Below are 19961 nucleotides of genomic sequence, written 5' to 3' on the forward strand. Positions count from 1 at the left end.
ATTCCCAACCGTCTACCCCGGCCGGTACCCCCAGGCCTAGAAAGGCAGCTCTTAAGGAAGGTAGGGTCGTGAAGCCCTACGTGGCCCGGGCCCAAGGACACGCTTCCGTGTGCATGTCCCCTCCGCAGACCGTTCGCCTTGGGCCGCGGGAGGCCTTTCTCTTTGGTCTGAGGGCCCCTTCGGTCTGGCGGGTGCTCTGCGTACACCCCCTCCGCCGCGCAGGGACTCTCCCGGGGGACAAGCCAGGCCTTGTTCAGCAGGAGCTCAAGTCCCCCTGGAGGAGAGGCTGGGACTGCGGAGGATCCACGGCGTGCGGATTTCTCCAGTGGTGAAGCGGCCATCGAGTCACATCTCCTGTGACTCGTCCTTCAGGCTCCCTAAGGACACCGGGGAACTGGTTCAGAAGTCACTGTCCTGACCCTGTGGCAGGGTGGCTCACCCACAGGGGGCTGCCAGCAGGGTAGAGGCTCTCCAGGGGCAGGCCTCCGTCCAGCTTGGGAGAGGGGAGGGGAGGCGGGCGGGAGTCTTCGTGGTGGAAGGAGGCTCTCAGAAACCTGCCAGAGACAGGACCGCACTACAAAGGAGGGCATGTGACGCTCTGGAGAACAGTGTGGAGGCTCCTCAAAAAACTATCAGTACAACTCCCCTGTGACCCAGCAATAGCACTGCTGGGGATTTACCCAAGGGACACAGGAGTGCTGAGGCATAGGGGCCCATGGACCCCCATGTTCATAGCGGCACTTTCTACAATGGCCAAATCATGGAAAGAGCCCCATGGACCCCCATGTTCATAGCGGCACTTTCTACAATGGCCAAATCATGGAAAGAGCCTAAATATCCACCAACTGACGAATGGATCAGGAAGATGTGGTATATGGCAATGAAGAAGAATGAAATCTGGCCATTTGTAGGAAAGTGGATGGACCTCGAGGATCATGCTAAGTGACAAGGCAGGCAGAGAAGGACGTTTGCACTCATAGGTCTAACAGGAGAAACTTAACAGAGGACCATAGGGAGGGAAAGGGGGGGAAAAGGTTAGGGAGAGGGAGGGAGGTAAACCATGAGAGACTCTTGAATACTGAGAACAAACAGGGCTGAAGAGGGAGGGGAGGAGGGGAAAGGGGTGATGGTCATGGAGAGGGCACTTTTGGGGAAGAGCACTGGGTGTTATATGGAAACCAGCTTGGCAATAAACTGTTTAAAAGAACAAAGCAAAGGAGGGCACGTGAGGCAGCCTGAAGACGGGGGTCCAGCGGGGGCAGCAGAGAGGAGCGGTCCTGGGTCAGGAGCTCACAGGCACCTGGGACCCGTTACACCTCAGAGGATGGCAGTATTCTGTCCTGGAGAATCAGAGCCGCGCGCGGGCAGCCGAGGGTGACAGCGAGGACCCGGCCCCGGGGTGATGCGCAGATGGCCACCCTCCAGTCTCCCTGTGAGTCGAGTGCGCTCCGCGGCCCGTCCTCAGGAGCGCGCGCCATCTTCCCGAGGTGCGCCCCTTCCTCACGGGCTCCCAGTGCGATGGGGTCCAGGAGGGCCCTGCCTGGTGACCCCGCACCTCACTCAGTGCACACGCTAGCCTTGGGAGGCAGGCACACTGCTCATTTCAGTTTGGGGAGGCGGCATGTCTCACAACTGGGATCCTGCAAGTGCCCGGGAAGGTACATGGCATCACATGAGCTGTTGCGCAGGCTCATCATCACTAGCTTCTTCTGTGCCCGCGGGTCACAGCTCCTGACTCGGGTTCTGAAGATTCTCTGGGCGGCACTGTTGTGTTTATTCTGCACAGCGTGGAACTCTTAGTCCTGGCTCATCAGAAGTGAAAAGAAAACTCCTCTACCATTCTATCTTCCAGTCTTTGGATTATTCAACTAACTAATGAGTATTTTCACCATCCATTAAGTTTGACGTTTTTTCTTTTTTTTAAGATTTTTTTTATGTTTTCTAATTTATTTATGAGAGACAGTGCAAGCAGGGGAGGGTCAAAGAGAGAGGGAGACATAGAATCCGAAGCAGGCTCCAGGCTCTGGGCTGTCAGCACAGAGCCCGACGCAGGGCTCGAACCCACAAACCATGAGATCGTGACCTGAGCCGAAGCCAGACACTTAATGACTGAGCCCCCCAGGCGCCCCTTGACATCATTTTTCAAGTTCTGATCATCACTCTTAAACTCATAAGATCTCAGATGTCATTGGTGGCCTCCCCCAAGCCCACCCCCTGCTTCCTTGCTGGAAGAGCCCTGATGTACAGTTGTATCTACTCTTTTCATGTGGCTGATGCTTCAGCAAGGGGGGGACACAGCCCCAGCCTCAAGGAGTGAATTTGACCCATCTGGTCACGGATAAGAACATGATGAAATTATATCCAGTTAAACAAATGTACAGAGAAGTCTAGGGGGAGAGGGGAAAGACAGAAAACCTGGATCGCTGGTCTAGTACCTGGTAAAGAAAATTTTCCTCTTCTTTTTGAGAAAGAGAGAGAGAGAACCAGAAGAGGGGCAGAGGGAGAGAAAGAGAAAATCCCAAGCAGACTTCACACTCAGTGCAGAGCCTGACATGGGGGCCAATCTCATGACTGCGATCATGGCCTGTGCCAAAATTGAGAGTCTAATGTTCAACAAACTGAGCACCCCCTCCCCCGTGCATCTCTCCCTCTTTTTTTTAATAAACAATTGGAATCGGTGTTTCAGTTCCCGCATCTGAAAAGAGCTTAACTAGCAGACTAACAAATAGGACACCCACACAGTGTAAGCATTTTGATTGGTTAGGGATGTGTTAAATACATTCATGTCTTTCTTGCAAACGTGGTAATTCCTTTCAAGAGAATGCATGCAACATAGTAAAATACCATTCTGAAATACATCTGCCTTTAGAAGTTTTCCAAAATCAATTTTCACATTTCATTTGACACTTTACAAGGTTGTGTCATAATTTTCTCTAGCAAATTCTGATTGTCAAGTCTAACAATGATAGATGATTCCCCTTAGAATCTACTCTAAGTACTTACATATTCACATCTGTCTATCTCTATGTATCATTCATATGTTTGTGCTTAGGGGTAACAGAACGGGAATAAATACAATAACTAGTAAGTTATAGAGGTAAAAATAAATCCAGCTTTTACTTGTTGGTTGTTAAAAGAATGCAACGAAGCTGTGATCAGAGCCCAGAGCGGAGGGCGTCAGCGCCTGCTGTGGGCCTCCCAGGCCTGCAGACGCCCTGTGTCTCTGCAGAGTTGAGGAGGGAGCGCTCTCTACTCACGATAAAGAGCAAACACCAGGGCCAAGGCCACGTACGTTTCCGTTTCGTGTTTCGCAGCAACCCAGCTGTCCCATGCCACATCCCAGATCCATCTGCTGGCAACCTGTGACGGGCCGATTTCAAAAGACCAACCTTAGATTGGTTAAGAAATCGTTTTTAAGTCTATACAAGTCTGATATATTTTTAAAAGATGCATAAGTATCTTAGAAAGTGATATTTAAAGAGTAGTTTGTCCAGTCACCCCTTTCCCGAAGACTTAACAGTGATGCTTCCTGGGCCCCCTTTTCTCCCTGGAGCCAGTCCTGTTTGACCCAGAGCCACGGTTTTAGCAGGAGCCAGAGCCCCTGTAAACCGGGCTAAGACTTCTGCCTACACCACTTCTCCGCTGTGTCATCGTCCGTGGATTTTTCTTTCCATCCTTACAGTATCTCCAGAGAAAGCCTGTCAGAACCTTGTTTTGAAATAAAGAAATGGCATTGTTTATACAAGCAAGCTGCTGGAGAACATTCTAGGTCCTTTGCTCACAAAGCCATACACAATTTGCCTACAGCCTACTTGTCCATGGTGTTTCCAAGTGGCCACAAACCTTTTGTGTCTTCTCCCAGAGGGTGAGTCCGTTTCTCCACCCCTTGCGTACGAGTTCGCCCAGGGACGTGCTCTGAGCAAACAACGCCGCAGGGTCTCTGCATCAGGTCTCCGGGGGCCTTCGGCTGCCGCCTTTCCAGAGCGCGGCGAGGAGACCCCCGTCAGGGAGCCCACTGGGCTCCTGTGCAGAGGGGCCCGGGCGCCCCAGCCAACGGCCGGTGCTGGCCGTCAGACACAGGGGTGAGGCTATGTCGGACCCACAGCCCAGCAGAGAGACTGGGGGGCCAGGGACATAGCAGAATGACCAGGGGGCTGGGGACACAGCAGAGAGACCGGGGGCCGGGGCGGGAGGGACGCAGCAGAGAGACCGGGGGCCGGGGCGGGAGGGACGCAGCAGAGTGACCGGGGGCCGGGGCGGGAGGGACGCAGCAGAGTGACCGGGGGCCGGGGCGGGAGGGACGCAGCAGAGAGACCGGGGGCCGGGGCGGGAGGGACGCAGCAGAGAGACCGGGGGCCGGGGCGGGAGGGACAGTCCTGCATCTGGGCTGCCCCACAGAAAGGTGAGCAAACAAACTGCTCTCGTTGTGAGCTAAATCCGGGGGCGGTTTGTCGTGTGGGCCTGTCACCTGTCCCACGTCACACCCGACTCCACCACCAAATTTACCACAAGCACACAGGTAGCAACGGGCACACCAAGGGCCCTCTGCCTCAGCGTCTTCGCCCTCATGTCTCCTCTGGTCGCAAGTTCCTCTCCCTGGTCTCTGGCACAGCTGGTGTCTTCTTGTTGATCAGCTATCAGGAGCACTTCCTGTCTCCAGACAACCCCAGTGCCACTCTGCCCCTCTATCAACCTGTCCTCCCTAAATTTCTCTCGGGAGCACCAATCACCATCTAGAAGCACGGGGGCGTTCCCCTCTCGCCAGAGCCAGGACCTTGTCTGTCTTGCTGATTCGTGTGGCCAGCACCCCCTGCCCGCTTCCGGATGCATCTCTCTCCAGCCGTGCGCGTCGGACGCCCCGCTGGCACACGCGCACCCTTACGTGGCCCCGAGGCGTGTACTCGCACTTGGAAATGACCGGAACAGGCTGGCTGATTACGGAGGACTCTGCGCCGGAGACCACGCTGAGGACCGGCGGCCGGCCTCATGTAATCCTCAGAGCAGCCCCGCCGGGGCGCGTGTCCCCCCCATTTTACAGATGCGGAGCCCAGGCCACGGGCTGTGATTGTGGCTGCTGGGTTCCTGCCTAGGCCAGCTGGACTCTGGCACCTAGACGTTCCCCAGTCCACACTCTTCATTTCTTCAACTCCAGTCCGCGTGGCTGGCTTGCCTGGAGGGCAGTGAAAGCTCCCCGAGAACCCTAATCATGGCCCACGTCTCACCATTCTGGCTTCTCCTCCGCACCTAACGCCCACTAGTGCTTAAAATAAACTTACTGGTTAATTATCAGATGAAATTAAATTGTCAAATTTGGTATGATCAAGGAACAGGATAGCCACACAATTTAGTAAATTATCAATAGAAAATTGCCATTTCTGGGTTAGTACTTTTCAAGTCCATGCAGCGAAACAAGGTACGGTTAACGAACTTAGCCTTCATGAGAGAGGCCCCTTGGGGTCTCGAAGTGCCTTGGAGCCTCACAGTGACGACCACGTCACCTCAGGTGAGACCTCAGGGCTCTAGCTGGTAGATGCTGGATCAAGAGGGTACTTACATTTATCGCCTGACCAGTCTTCTGAATAAATAATACTTTTGTAATGAACTTGTAGCGGTGGTACCCAAATTCTTTCACTGCTGACAATATGCGGTCTGCTAATTCAAGTGACAGATGAGAGAAGACTTTATCATCATATTTGGCATCTTTAAGATTTTCCTTTAAAAAATAGGAAAAATATTTTAATTATCTGACCAAATATTTTCTACATAAAAATTCAAGAAAACATGTACCTAAGTAATACATATAACTTAAAAATATACATGCGTTCCTAACCAAATTATAGGAAATGAATGTTGTGCTTACCAGTTTATTTCAATAACAATGTTGAATAAAATTTACTTTGGTTTTTAATTGCCTTCAGTTGCTCTTCATTACCAACGCTGAGGCTGTAAGTGTCCTTCCCTGGATCACCCAGCAAACAGTAGGAAGACACAGGAATCTTAATGCTTCTGGGAATCCTTAGGGTAGACAAAGGAAACTTTTCTACAGTTTACATATCTGCTAAACCTCAGACTTGAGTTCTCAAATTTGGGTTTCCCGGACCAGAGCTTGTATTCTGCGATTCTGTCTTCCGCTGTCTTCCTGAATTGAAGCCACTTCTGCAGCCCTTTCCCGTGGCGTCGCACTCTCCGTGGGCTCCCGGAGGGCCCCGAGGAGATGGGCAGCTTCCTGCCAGGTCTGCTGTGGATTAATCACAGCTGGGGAGAGGGATGGGCGCCATGATGCCTGAGGCTTTCCTACCACCCGGAAGCAGACTGACTTGGACCAATGATGAGTTAACCACACTTCTGGGTCCCAAAATCACAAATGAACTCCTATCAGCTAATTTTATAGGCAGGTAAAACCAAAGAAATAGCTCTTGCTTTTTATTTTGATTCCCTTCTAGAGTGCTGCTGGACCTGAAACTGGTCTTGAAGCATTCGTTTCCCTCAGGCATTTGGCCATGGTTCCATCTCTCCAACACTTAGCAACATCCACGCTTTCCTCTGAACCTGCCCAGCAGGCCTCAGGCTTCGCCTGCCCAGATGCTCTTACCTAACAAGAAACGGTGCTTGCTATAGGAGATAGCCACACGCTCCGTACGGATACGCTAGTTCTGCATGTAGAACATGCTGAATTTTCCATGAACCCAAGGGAAAATCCCTGGCCTCTTTATGAACTCTAGTTTCCCACCGACATATCCAACTGGCTGTTTTAGGCCACGTGCATGCTCAGTGCAGTCTGTGTGCTGCGGCCAAGCAAGGGACACATCATGTGTGCTTTTATGTCACAAATACTTGCTGAAAATTAGGTAAGAGAAGAAGGTAATCAATTTTTATTATCAATTTAATGTATCAAATTGAGTTGAATTGCTTTATTTCCTGAAGCTATGAGCCATAATATCATTACCAAACATGATCTGACAATTACTAGTTTAGGTTAGAAATGTACCTATCTACAGTAGTGGAGGGAGGTTAGAGTAAGCCTCCTCAATATTCTTCTGTATTAATAAAAGTTAATTCACTTAAAGAATTAACTTTGCTATGATTAAAGGAGTATTAACTATTTACACAAAATAGATACTTTCTTCCCAATAGTTAGCTCATGTCAGTTGTTACTGAAGGAATTTACCTTGTAAACTAGAGGGGAAATAACACTGAAACAAGGAACGGATCTAGGTTAGAAGAAGGCTTGGCGGAATCCCGCAGGGGAATCCGGCCATCAGAAAATGCCTGGGTGCCTGGTGCCCAGAACTAGATGCCACCGATGAAAAGGGGATTCGGAAAAAGTGGTCTCTCAACCTTTCTATCAGTAAAAAAAAAAAAAAAAAAAAAAAAAAAAAAAATTAATTTTGTCCTTTGTGAAGAAATGTGATGAAGGAATTATCTTCATCTGAAAAATGCAGCCTTCAGGTACCAATACCAGGATAAATAATGTGGGTGTTAATATCAGTATTACGGTATTCGGTTCGTAACATTGAAGAAGCTTTTTTGGGCCTGGAAACAAGTGTCTGAGTTTCGAACAACTGTTAACGGAACCTCAGACGGCAGTCAGTCTGAAGAGGAAAGCCTCTGCCCCGCTGGCGCTGCCTGTCCTGAGACCCTTACTAGACACGAACCAACTTTCCGCACAGTGTGCTGTGTTTAACTCCTCCCTCCAAATGCAGGGAAGCCTGGAACCTGAGAGATAAATAATTTATGGATAATTAAGAGTTGAATGAAATAACAAAAGAATCCCTCCTTTAAATCTAGCTCATGGCATCAATGTGAAGATCCTTGCGTGTGCGTACACAGTACTTTCATGTTTTCTGAGATATAATACGAAAAGTCAATCAGGGCAAATGTACGGCCATAAATCTTACTATAGTTTATCAAACCTCCAAGCTAAGAGATCGCCATCATATATACTTATCAACCTACACTTAGTATCTGCTGGACTTTAGTTTCCACTGAGTGAGCCTGGAATTTTTTCAGCGGCTCCGTCCTATATGAATTAGCAAACTTCAGTTTCGCCAGGGCACTCTTCCATTCTTTACCCATATCAGCCACTGACTCATCAAACGGAGGCTCTACATACTGAACATCATGAAAGGATTCTCTCAGTCTTTCTTTTAAAATCTGTGCATACTGAAAAGGGGTGGGGGAGAAGAAGAGAGAGATTACTTTTTACTTAATTATTTATTATTCTTACTTTTTAATGTTCATTTTTGAGAGAGACAGAGACAGAGCACATGCAGGGGAGGAGTAGAGAGAGAGGGAGTCACAGAACCTGAAACAGCTCCAGTCTCTGAGCTGACAGCACAGAGCCTGACATGGGGCTCGAACTCATGAGCTGTGAAATCATGACCTGAGCTGAACTCAGACGCTTAACCCACTGAGCTACCCAGGCACCCCTACTTTTTATACTGTAAAATGAAATCTTATATTTAGGAACCCTGTTGCAATGGAACAGAGCTGGCACAAAGTTTGGAAATCCATTCTAACTGACTTCTGTGATAAAGACGTTGCTAAATCCTAGATTTACTAATTCCCTCCTGGTTATCACTTTGGTAAAAGAGAGAGAAAAAAGAACCGAGCTAGCTAGCTACTATCCATCTATTTATCTATAAACGCAAACACACACAAACACAAATTTGGAAACAGATATTTAAAATACCCAGAGAAGATACCAAAGAGCTAGAAATGAGACACTCCAGAGCAGGCAGCTGGGTGGCTTGGGGGCCGTTGTGTAAAGAAAACTCAAGTTCTCTACCCTGAGGTTATGGAAATATCATTCTTCCTTGTGTTCTTATGATTTTAATTATTTTACTTTTACTTAGCTGTCTTTGAATAAATAATACTATTATTAACATAAGTCATTTTACATATTTACATAATGTAACATTACAGAAGTCTTGAGTTGGAAAGAATGTATTGATTTGGTTTGTACTTTGGTATATTTGTTATTCTATGCTTTTGAATTCTATGCTTTTTTACATTCATTCTGTGACAGTCAGCACATTCAGATGTTTATTTGGGGCCTAATACGGTCCAGACAAATGTCTTAGGCTCTGAAGTCACAGAGGTGAGCCTCACTGAAATAGCTAGGAATCACCGTGCTGCTTGTGCTAATTCACAACCGAGGTGTATGCACATGTAGAGTTATCTTTCCAGCAGAGAGGAGGATGATCGACAAAGAGTATGTGTCGTATAAATCATGGCAATTGTGGTATAAATTGCTATAAAATCACATGACTTGGTAGAAACTCCCTGTGAGGGTCTATTTAGGCTGATTGATCAGAGAGGCCCTCAGCCCGAAAAGAACCGGAAATGGGGTAGGGCAGAGGCTCCAAGGCAAAAACTCAGTGTGCCTCGAGGGCAGGTTTGTGCTCAGTGTGTCTCCAGCGTTGTGAGCGAGGCGAAGTGGGGACACAGGGAAGCTAGGGAGGCAACCAAGGAGTGAGTCGGGTAGCGCTGGAGAGGATGTGGTCAGGGTTTGGGACTTTATTCTCAAAACAGTGAGAAGCCACTGGAAAAATTTAAGTGAGCACAATATGTTCTAAATTACGGTTTTAAAAGGTCATTCTGGCCGGTGTGGTGAATAGATCACGGAGATCAGGGCCTGGATGAAGGTAATAACTTTATCCTTTACAAAGCCTTTAACAAGTAATGTTAACTAAGTAACTCCATAGATTCATAATCGATTTTCTCACCAGGCACATGGTTTGCTTGGCACTTATATAAGAATTTGTATTTCCTGGGCACCTGAGTAGCTCAGTCGGTTAAGCTCCCGACTCGGGGTTTCTGCTCAGGTCACGATCTCACAGTTCAGATCAAGGCCAACGTGGGGCTCTGTGCTAACAGCATGGAGCCTGCTTGAGGTTCTCTCTTTCTCCCTCTCTCTCTGCCCTTCACCTGATCTTGCTCTCTTTTCTGTCTCTCAAAATAAATAAACTTAAAAAGAATTTTTATTTCAAAGGACTTTTTTATATTAACGCAAATCTTTCAATTTATTCTGAAGCATTTATCATTTTGGTATTCTTTTGATGAGCCTTTAGGCTGACTTAAAAACATGTTTCATGTTTTTAGGAGTTGTTTTAATATAGAATTACTGTTGCAATCAGCTATCAAACTTAATGTTTATTACCTCTAGATTTTTCTAAATATATAATACGGTCTACATATTTCTATCACTCCTTATCATATCTTACTGCAGAGGCCAATAGTTTACAATGTATATGTTAAAAGTTACAATCCAACGGGGAGAGAGTACTTATTCTCTACCACTGATGCTTCTATATGTGGCTGAAACCGGCCCTGGAGCAACGCTTCCTTTCCTGTGCCCCCTCGGAGGAGGTTTATCCGACTGCGCAGTCGGCACAAGAAAGAACCTTCTCCTTTTTGGTTTAGTGCAGAATCTTCCTGCCTTCTCTTCCCACCCGACTATAGCAAGTACATCTCCTCTGTTCCACCGCCGCACATGCTTCATAGAGATGGGCTGTCATCTTAGACATACGTCACTGTCCAGCCATGTCTGTGACTATTTGGGTAAGCTGATTTGAGTAGAAAGCTTCCCATTTGCCAGCCTATTTTTCATCACTAATAGTTTCTTAATATGGTTATATGATTTTTGAATGTTTAACCTACCTTGCATTTCTGGAAAAAATGCACATAAACTTCATATACCATCATCATCATCATCATCATCACATCATCACCATCATTATTTTATAGGAAGTTTGTCCCTTTGACCCCCTTCACCCATTTTTATTTTTAGATTTCACATATAAGTGAGATCATATAGTACTTGTCTGACTTATTTCATTTAGCCTAGTGCTTTCAAGGTCCACACACATTATTGCAAATGGCAAGATTTCATTCTTTTTTTTTTTAATGGCTGAATATATATATATTTAGGTTGTTTTCATATGTTGGCTATTGTAAATAATGCTGCAATAAATATAGGGATGCATGTATCTTTTAAAATTAGTGTCTTCAGGGGCGCCTGGGGGGCTCAGTCAGTTAAGTGTCCAACTTCAGCTCAGATCATGATCTCGTGGTTCGTGGGTTCAAGCCCTGGGTCGGGCTCTGTGCTGACAGCTCAGAGCCTGGAGCCTCCTTCCTATTCTGTGTCTCCCCTTCTCTCTACCCCTCCCTTGCTCATGCTCAGTCTCTCTCTGTTTCTCAATAATACATAAATGTTAACAAAAATTTAAAATAAAATAAAATAGTATTAGTGTTTTCATTTTCTTTGGACAAATAGGGTAGTTCTGCTTTGAATTTTTTAAAGAACCTTGGTACTGTTTTGCATGGTGGCTGTTCCGATTTGCATTCCCGCCACCAGCACAAGAGGGTTGCCTTTTCTCCACAACCTTGTTATCTCTTGTCTTTTCGTCAATCTGATAGGGGGGAGGCATACTTTTGATGTGCGTTTCCCTGATGACTAGGGATGTTGATCATCAGTTCACGTACCTATTGGCCATCTATATGTCTTCTTTAGAAAAATGCCTATGCAGATCTTCTGGCCATTTCTTAATTCAGTTCTTAGTTTTTTTTTGTTTTCTGTTTTTTGTTTTGTTTTGTTTTGTTTTGTTTTTTGCTGTTGAGTTTAAAGAGTTCTTTATGAATTTTGGATACTAAACCCTTATTGGATATATGATTTGCAAATAATCTCTCCCATTCAGTAGATTGCCTTTTCATTTTGTTGATTTCCGTTGCTGTGCATAAGCTTTTCAGTTTGAGATAGCCCCACATCTTTATTTTTGCTTTTGCTGCCTTTGCTTTTGGAGTTAGATCAAAAAATCATTATCAAGACTGATGTCAAGGAATTTACTGCCTGTGTTTTCTTCTTGTAGTTTTATGGTTTCATGTCTTACATTCAAATGTTTAATCTATTTTGAGTTTATTTTTGTGTACATGTAGGATAGTGGTCCAGTTTTCCCAAACCAACAATTGGAAAGACTGTCCTTTCCCAGTTGTATATTCTTGGCTCTGTTATAAATTAATTCACCATAAGTGTCTGAGTTTATTTCTGGACTCTATTCTGTTCTATTGGCTTGTGTGTCTGTGTTTATGCCAATGCCATATTGTTTTGATTGTTATAGCTTCATAACACAGTGTGAAATCAGAAAGTGTGATACTTCCAGCTTTGTTCTTATTTCTCCATATTGCTTTGGATATTTAAGGTCTTTCGTGATTCCATACAGAATTTAGGATTATTTGTTCTATGAAAAATGTCATTGGAATTATACTAGGGATTGCACTGAATCCGTAGATTGCTTTGGGTAGTATGTAGATTTTAATATTCTTTCAATCCATGAACATTGAGTATCTTTTCATTTATTTGTGTCTTTTTCCATTTCTTTCATCAGTGTCTTATAGTTTTCACAATTGAGGCCTTTCACCTCCTTTGTTAAATTTAGTCCTAGATATTTTATTATTTTTAATGCAATTGTAAATGGGATTGTTTTCTTAATTTTCTTTTGATAGTTTGTGTATGGAACTGCAACAGATTTTTTGTACATTGGTTTTGTATCCTGCAATTTTACTAAATTTATTTTTTTCATTGGAGTCTTTAGGCTTTACTATATACTATACCATGTCATACACAATTAGTGACAGTTTTACTTTTTCCTTTTAATTTGGTTGCCCTTTCTTTCTTCTGCCTAATTTCTCTGGTTATTATTTCCAATACAATGTTGAAGAAAAGTGGTGAGAATGGGCATCCATATCTTATTATTGAACTTAGAGGAAAAGTTTTTAGCTTTTCACCATTGAGTATGATGTTCACTGTGAACTTGTCATATATGAGCTTTGTTATGCTGAGGTATTTTTAGTGTTTTTATGATAAATGGATATCGAGTTTTACCAAATGCTTTTACTGCATCTATTGAGATGGAATGACTTTTACACTTCATTTTACTAATTCAGTATCTCACACTGTTGGGGATTTTCAACCACCTTTTTGTATCTCTTATTTTTTTTTAATATATAAAATTTAGTTCGCTAATATTTTGTTGAGGATTCTTTCATCTACATTCATCAAGTTTATGGGCCTATAATCTTCTGTGGTGTCCTTTATAGTTTTGGTATCAGGGTAATGTGGCCTCATGAAATAGTTTGGAAGCATTCTTCCTTTTTTATTCTTTTGAAGAGTTTGAGGATATTGCTATTAATTCTTCTTTGAATGTTTAGTAGACTTCACAAGTAAAGCCCTCTGATCCTGGACTTTTTTCATTGGGAGGTTTTGGATTACTGATTTAATCTCCTTACTAATAATTGGTCTGTTCAGATTTTTCTATTTTAGGAATTTATCCATTTTTTTCTGGTTTGTCCAAGTTTTTGGCATATCTGGTAATAATACAGGGAGTAATCTCTTACGATCCTTTGTATTTCTGTGGTAACAGTTGTAATGTCTCCCTTTTCATTCTGATTTTGAGTCCTGTACCTTTGTTTCCTGGTGAAACTAATGGTTTGTCAATTTTGTTTTATCTTTTCAAAGAATGAGCTCTTATTTTCACTGCTCTTTTCTATTGTCCCTTTATTCTCTATTTTATGCTCAAATATTTCCTTATTTCTACTAACTTTGGGTCTCATTTGTTCTTTTTCTAGTCCTTGTGGTATAAAGCTAGGTTGCTTATTTGAGATTTTTGTTTCTTGATGAAGACATTTATTGTTCTGAAATTCCCTCTTGGAAATTTTTTTGTTGCATTCCATAAATTTTGATATGTTGTATTTCCATTTTCATTTGTCACATGAAATTTTTAAATTTCTTTTGACTTTTACATTGACACATCCATTGTTCCCTAGAATGTTTTTAATCTTCACATATTGTGAATTTTTGTTTTCTTCTTATCATTGACTTCTAGTACCATACCATTAAGGTTGGTAAAGATGCTTCATATTTTTAGTCTTCTTAAATTTATGAAGACTTGTTTTGTGGCCCAATGTGTGATAAGTCCTGGAGAATGTTCTATAGGTACTTGAGAAGAATGTGTATTCTGCTGCTTCTGGATGAGATGTTCTGTATATATCTGTTAAGTCCATCTGGTCTGTGTCATGTAAGGCTGATGTTTTCTTATTTTTTGTCTGAATGATCTACCCATTGATGTAAGTGGGGTACTAAAGTCTGCTATTGTTATTGTATTGCTATTTCTCCCTTTATGTCTGTTAATATTTGCTTTACATATTCAGGGGCTCCTGTTTTGGGTATAGTATATGTATTCTGGTTTTCTTATATGTTGTTGGGTTTAATTTGCCAGAGTTTTAAAAATTTTTTTGCATCTGTGTTCATGAGAAGTATTGGTTTGTTTCCTTGCTATTATTCTGGTTTTGACAGCAAGATAAATGTTGGCCTCATAGGATGAATTGGAAAGAATTCTCTTCTCTTTATTTTTCTAGAACACTGTAATATTTGGCCAAAACTCACCATAAAATCCATGTGGGCCTGGAGTTCTTTATGGAAAGATTTTAAGCTCCATATTCACTTTCTTTGATATAGGGCCTATTCAGGGTATCTATTATTTCTAGAGTGAGTTATAGTAGTTTGTGTCTGTATATTAGTTTGCTAAACCTGCCATAACAAAAAATACCACAGACCAAGCAGTTTAAACAACAGACGTTTATTTGCTCACAATTCTGGGGGTTGGAAATGCAAGGTCAAAGTGCCAGTAGAGTTGGTTTCTCATAAGGCCTCTCTCTTGCACATGGCTGCTGTCTTGCTGCCTCTTCACATGGTTACTCTGCTGTGCATGCTTCGCCCTGTATACCTCTGCCCTAATCTCCTTTTCTTAAAAGGACCTAAGTGTGACTGGATTAGGGTATACTCCGACAGTCTCAATTTAACTGACCTCTTTCAAGGTCCTAGCTCCATATACACTCACATCATGAGGTACTGGGGCTTGGGGACTCAACATATGAATCCTAGAGGAACACAGTTCAACCCATAATTGTGTCTTCCCAGGAATTCACAGTTTATCCAAGTCGTTGAAATTAGGATCAGAGCTGTTTTTAGTATTTCCTTATGATCTTTTTTAAAATGTTTATTGGGTCTGTCGTGACTCTTCCTTTTCGTTCCCAGTATTGAGATTTGGTCTTTTTCTTTCCTTTTCCTGATTATCTGGCTTCAGCAGCGTTGGCAAACTCTCTGTACAGAGCCAGCTAGTAAATATTTTAGGCATTGCAGGCCAGCTGTGGTGGCCGCCACTGCTGCTCTCCTTCCAGCTGTCCCCTTGACCCCTCTGCCACCCCCATCTCCGTCTAGCCTTTTAAAACAACCCTTTAATAATATACAAACCATTCTTAGCTCATAGGCTGTATGCAAATAGGTAGCAAGCTAGATTTGATCCACAGGCTGATGTTTGTCAGCTTTTAGGCTGGAGATTTATCAAATTTATTGATCTTTCCAAAACTATTTTTGGTTTCATTTTGTTTGCTATTTCATTGACTTTCACTTTTTATTACCTCCTTTTGTTTACTTTGAGTTTAGACTTGAAAATTTTCTAATATCGGTATTTAGGGCTACAATTTCCCCAAGCACTGCTGTCGGTACACCCTAGGTTTTGAAATGTATTTTCATTCAGTTTAAAACATTTTCTCTTTCATTTTCTTTTACCCTGGGTTATTTAGAAGTGTGTCATTTAATTTTCAGACAATTTACATTTTTCTATATACCTTTCTGTTAATGCTTTCTAATTTATTCCATTATGGTCAAAGAACATACTTTGTGTTATCTGAATCCTTTTAAAGTTATTGGGACTTGTTTCATGTCCCAGAACACATTCTTTGTGATGTTTCATGTGCATCATTTTGAAATTTTGTTTTGAGAGAAAGCATGTGCATAAAGGGGGCAGACAGGAGACATCAAGAATCCCAAGCAGGCTCTGCACTCCCAGGACGGAGCTTGAACTCAGGAACCACGAGATCATGGCCTGAGCTGAAGTCGGTTGCTGAGCCCACGGAGCTAACCAGGTGCCCCTCATGTGCACTTCTAAAACACACTTATTCAGCTGGGGTTGCATGGAGTATGTGATAAAACTGCACTAATACAAGTTATTATTGTTCATTTATATGCTTTTATATTTTTATTAGTTTTTTTGTCCATTTGTCCCATCAATTATTGATAGAGATACTTATATTGAAATTTCCAACTGTAGTTATGGATGTTGATTTCTTTAAGAATACATGAAGTTCTTGTTTCCTGTATTTCAAAGCTTTGACTTTAGGTGCAGAAAAATTAAGATTGTGAAGTCTTTCTGATGAACTGATTTTTCAGCATTGTGAAATGATTCCTTTGATCTCTTATAATATTTTTAGAAATATATTTTGTCTGATGTTCATATATGTATTCCAGTATTCTATCAGTGTTCACATGGTATCCTTTCCATTTTAGTGTTTTTTGTAGACAATAGTTTCACCTTGCTTTTATAAGTATTCTGAATTTTAATTGAGGTGTTATAACATGATTGTCATCATGTTTAATCCTTCACGTTTTGTTTCCTATTTGTTTCATCCTTTGCTTTTATTTTTGTAAAGATTTTCAGTAATCTCTACACCCACCATGGGGCTCACACTTACAACCCCAAGATCAAGGGTTAGGTGCTCTACCATCTGAGCCAGCCAGGTGCCCTGTTCTTTTTATTTTTTATGCTTTCCTTTAAGTGTTTCTTATGATTCATCTGTTGCCTGTTAGCCTATTAACTTTTATTATTTTCCAGTGGTATTTTAGGGTTGATTATATGTATCTTTATCAGTCTACTTTAAAGTCGTATTATGCCACTTCACATACAGCAAGAGTGCTACAATGGTATATGCTCCCTCCTGCCAATTCTCTGGCGTTTGTGCTAGACCTGTTGTGTATATTTTGAGGGTACAAGCCCCAAAATATGTTATTTTGAATTTAATCAGCCAATAATCTTTTAAATTCCTCTTTTTGAGAGAGCAAGCTAGTGCGCAAACAGGGGGAGAGGCAGAAAGAGAGGGGGAGAGAGGATCTGAAGTGGGCTCTGTGATGACAGCAGAGTCTGACATGGGGCTCAAATTCATGAACTGTGAGATCATGGGCTGAGCTAAAGTCAGCCACTGGCCAACTGAGCCACCCAGGTGCCCTACAGCCAATAATCTTGAAACAGACTTAATACAGAAAAAAATATACTTATCTACATATTTACCGCTTCCAATGCTTTTTATTCTTTCATCTAGATATTTGCATCTCATCCCATTCCTTTTGCCTGAAGGACTTCCTTTCACATTTCAGATAGCATAGGCCAGTTGAAGTTTTCATTTTTTTAATATCGAAAAACCCATTATTTTGCCTGTTTTTGAAAAATGTTTTTACTTGGTATAGAATTCATGGTTGATGGTTTTTTCAACTTTAAAGATATGTTAAAGTAATGAAAGATGCTTCAGTGTTCCGGCTTGCGTTGTTTCTGGTGAGAAGCCTATTTTCATTGCATCGTTCTTCAGTACTTAAAGTTTTCTTATTTTCCCCATAGCTACCCTTAAATTCTTAAATCATCGATTTTAAGCATTTGACAACTACATGTCTCAGCATAATTTTCTTCATGTTTCTTGTGCTGGAAGTTCATTGAGTTTCTTGGATTTGTGGATTTATAGCTTTCATCAAGTTTGTTGATTTATTATTTCCTCAAATGTTTTTCGCCTTCTTCCCCTCCTCACTTGGGTACTCCAATACACACACACACACACACACACACACATACTGTCACAAATTTCCCCTATATATATTTTGTCAGAAATCACCCCATATCTTATTGGTGGCTAATATATTTTGAGTCTTTGGTCTTTGTTCTATTGCTGTCTCTAGGTTCACTAATTCTCTCCTCTGCAGTGTCAAATCTATTTTCATTCAGTGTATTTTACATCTCTGACATTGTTTTTTTTCAACTATAGAGTTTCATTTGGATTTCACATACCCAACTTCTTCTGTATTTTTGTATATACAGAATGTATTAACTGTTTTATAAGTATATAACTGCTTTAATTTGATGAAAGCTAATACAGTAACTCATTTATAGTAATTATTTTAGTGATCTTTAATACTAATTCTGTTTGCCATTTGTCATTGAGTTCTTTTACTGTTTCCTCTCACTTTGGGTTGTATTTTCCTGTTTGAGGGTCTGGAAGTATTTTATTGGACATAAGATACTGTAAATTTCAACTTCATTTTCAGTGTATATTTCTGCATTCCTTTAAGTACCCTTGAGCTTTTTTCTAGCATGTAGTAACAGAAGCAGTTTAATTCTCTGGAGACTTGCTTTTAAGCTCTGATAGACCAGACCAGAAAAATCTTTGAGTCTAGGGCTATTTCTCCCTCCAGTACTGAGACAACACACTTCTCAGCACTCTAGCTAATGCCCTATGGCTTTCCACTCTTACTGGTGGAAAAACAAATGGTTTCATGGGAGTCCAAGGATTTTTTTTTCCTGCTCCCTTCGGTGGCTTTCTCTGGCCAAAGGTGGCTTCCTTATGCAATGCACTGATGCACTAAGCTGCAGCCTTGAGGAAAATCCTTTGCAGACACTTGGAGCTGTCTGTACAGCTCCTTCCTCTCTTGATACTCTGCTCGGCACTCCTACCAGCTTTATCTACCCTGGCTCCTGGATCCTTCACAGCTAAGACCTCTCCACAGGTGTGGGGTGGAATCCCTCATCATGCAGTCAGGGAATATTGGGGTTCATTGTTCTCATTCCTCTGTCCCTAGAGAGCCCGTCTTGCCTTACACCCCATCAGTGGAAAAGCCACTGTTTCACACATTTTGTGCTATTATCAGTAGTTTCTGGTAGAAGTGACTCCATGTTGGCTGCGAGTAAAGTCCTTCATCAGAAATGTTTTATTTGCCAGCCTGCAATACATTTTAGTTGGAGAAAAGAAGTATTATTAGCTCCCTACACCTCTTAGAAACAAGTTTGTATTTTGTTCTTTTTTAGTAAGAGAATGGTTCTCTAGAGTGATTGCCACCCTCCCCCCCAACGATATACCTAAGGGATACAACTTGTAGACTTTATCGTTCACAGTCGCTTCCAACTGCAATGATCAATGACCTCTGGGGTCAGAGCATGCGTGTGTGGTTCGAAAATGAGATTCCAACATCCTGAAAACTCACATCCCTACCATTTCTTCCTTACATATAATATTGGCCTTCTGATCCGGTTTTCCTTTTATTTTCTTATCCCTTCACTAAGGAAGAACCTTTGCAATCATAGCTCCCCTGCCTCCTGTCCATTAAGGGCCCCATGAAGTACGAGAAGAAACCGTTAGACGAGTGGGCCAGGCGTCCCAGAACACAGGCTCCGGTGCCAGCTCTGTCGTTACAGCTTTGCATCCTCGATCAGTGATCTTTTCACTTAAAGTCTCCATACAAGACGGGACTGCGGTGACGGTGCTCGGACTACGGCCTTACAGAGATCCCGGAGTTATTCACCGATACACTAGAATGACATCTTCCAATAATTTCAGACAAGAAGTTAAGGGGCAGAATATTTTCAATTCATTTTTTTTCTCCCCTGTACGTTCCTCAAATACCAAGGCTGCCTCTGTTTCTTAAAACTCAAATCATCTCGTCGTGTGCTCGGCACGTGCGCCACTTTTCCTTCCAGGCAGCGCACACACACTCGTGCCCGAGGGGACAACGGCCCTGGTCCAGGCGCGGCACTAACTACCCCGGGGTCAGGTGGCCAGTGGAGCCTGGAAGGAGACGGTCGCTCCTGACACCCGCGCCGCGCAGGCCCCCGCACTCACGGACTCCTTCTCGAACATGCTGGGCCTCCTCTCCTTCCGAGGCTGCGGCGGCGGCTGCTGAGGGGCCGCGGCGGCCCCCGGCTTCCCGCCTCGACCTCGCTTCTCCATGGCGTCCGCTCTGCCCCCCGCCTCCGCCCGTCCCAAACGCCTCAACCGCGACCCGCGAGAGCTCCCGTCTCGCGCCTGCG

The 19961-nt window shown here is 43.1% G+C and overlaps 1 protein-coding gene across 2 annotated transcripts; it reads right to left on the reverse strand.

The window, feature by feature from the left end:
* Window positions 1-3089: 3089 nt before the first annotated feature.
* Window positions 3090-19952, reverse strand: TCTE3 (t-complex-associated-testis-expressed 3). 2 transcript variants are annotated; one of them, XM_029945373.1, is made up of 5 exons: window positions 19774-19952; window positions 8114-8163; window positions 7957-8020; window positions 5555-5713; window positions 3090-3360 (listed from the first exon to the last, which is right to left on the reverse strand). In XM_029945373.1, the coding sequence occupies exons 1-5, from the start codon at window positions 19879-19881 to the stop codon at window positions 3250-3252; spliced, it is 492 nt and encodes a 163-aa protein (XP_029801233.1). In that variant the 5' UTR covers window positions 19882-19952; the 3' UTR covers window positions 3090-3249. The 2 variants fall into 2 exon arrangements, with proteins under 2 accessions (XP_029801233.1, XP_029801232.1); XM_029945372.1 differs by having other exon boundaries at window positions 7957-8163; window positions 19774-19951.
* Between the last annotated feature and the right edge of the window lie 9 nt (window positions 19953-19961).

This window comes from Suricata suricatta, chromosome 7, assembly GCF_006229205.1.
Source record: "Suricata suricatta isolate VVHF042 chromosome 7, meerkat_22Aug2017_6uvM2_HiC, whole genome shotgun sequence".
Lineage (NCBI taxonomy): Eukaryota > Metazoa > Chordata > Mammalia > Carnivora > Herpestidae > Suricata > Suricata suricatta.

What these genes read in the sequence shown, in the direction of transcription:
- TCTE3 (XM_029945372.1), bottom strand. Translation starts at nt 19,881, where the DNA reads ATGGAGAAGCGAGGTCGAGGCGGGAAGCCGGGGGCCGCCGCGGCCCCT. An exon ending in GCATGTTCGAGAAGGAGTCC is followed by an intron (nt 8,164 to 19,773) that starts GTGAGTGCGGGG and finishes ACCCCTTTTCAG; the next exon opens with TATGCACAGATTTTAAAAGA. An exon ending in AGACTGGTCAGGCGATAAAT is followed by an intron (nt 3,361 to 5,554) that starts GTAAGTACCCTC and finishes GGCCCGTCACAG; the next exon opens with GTTGCCAGCAGATGGATCTG.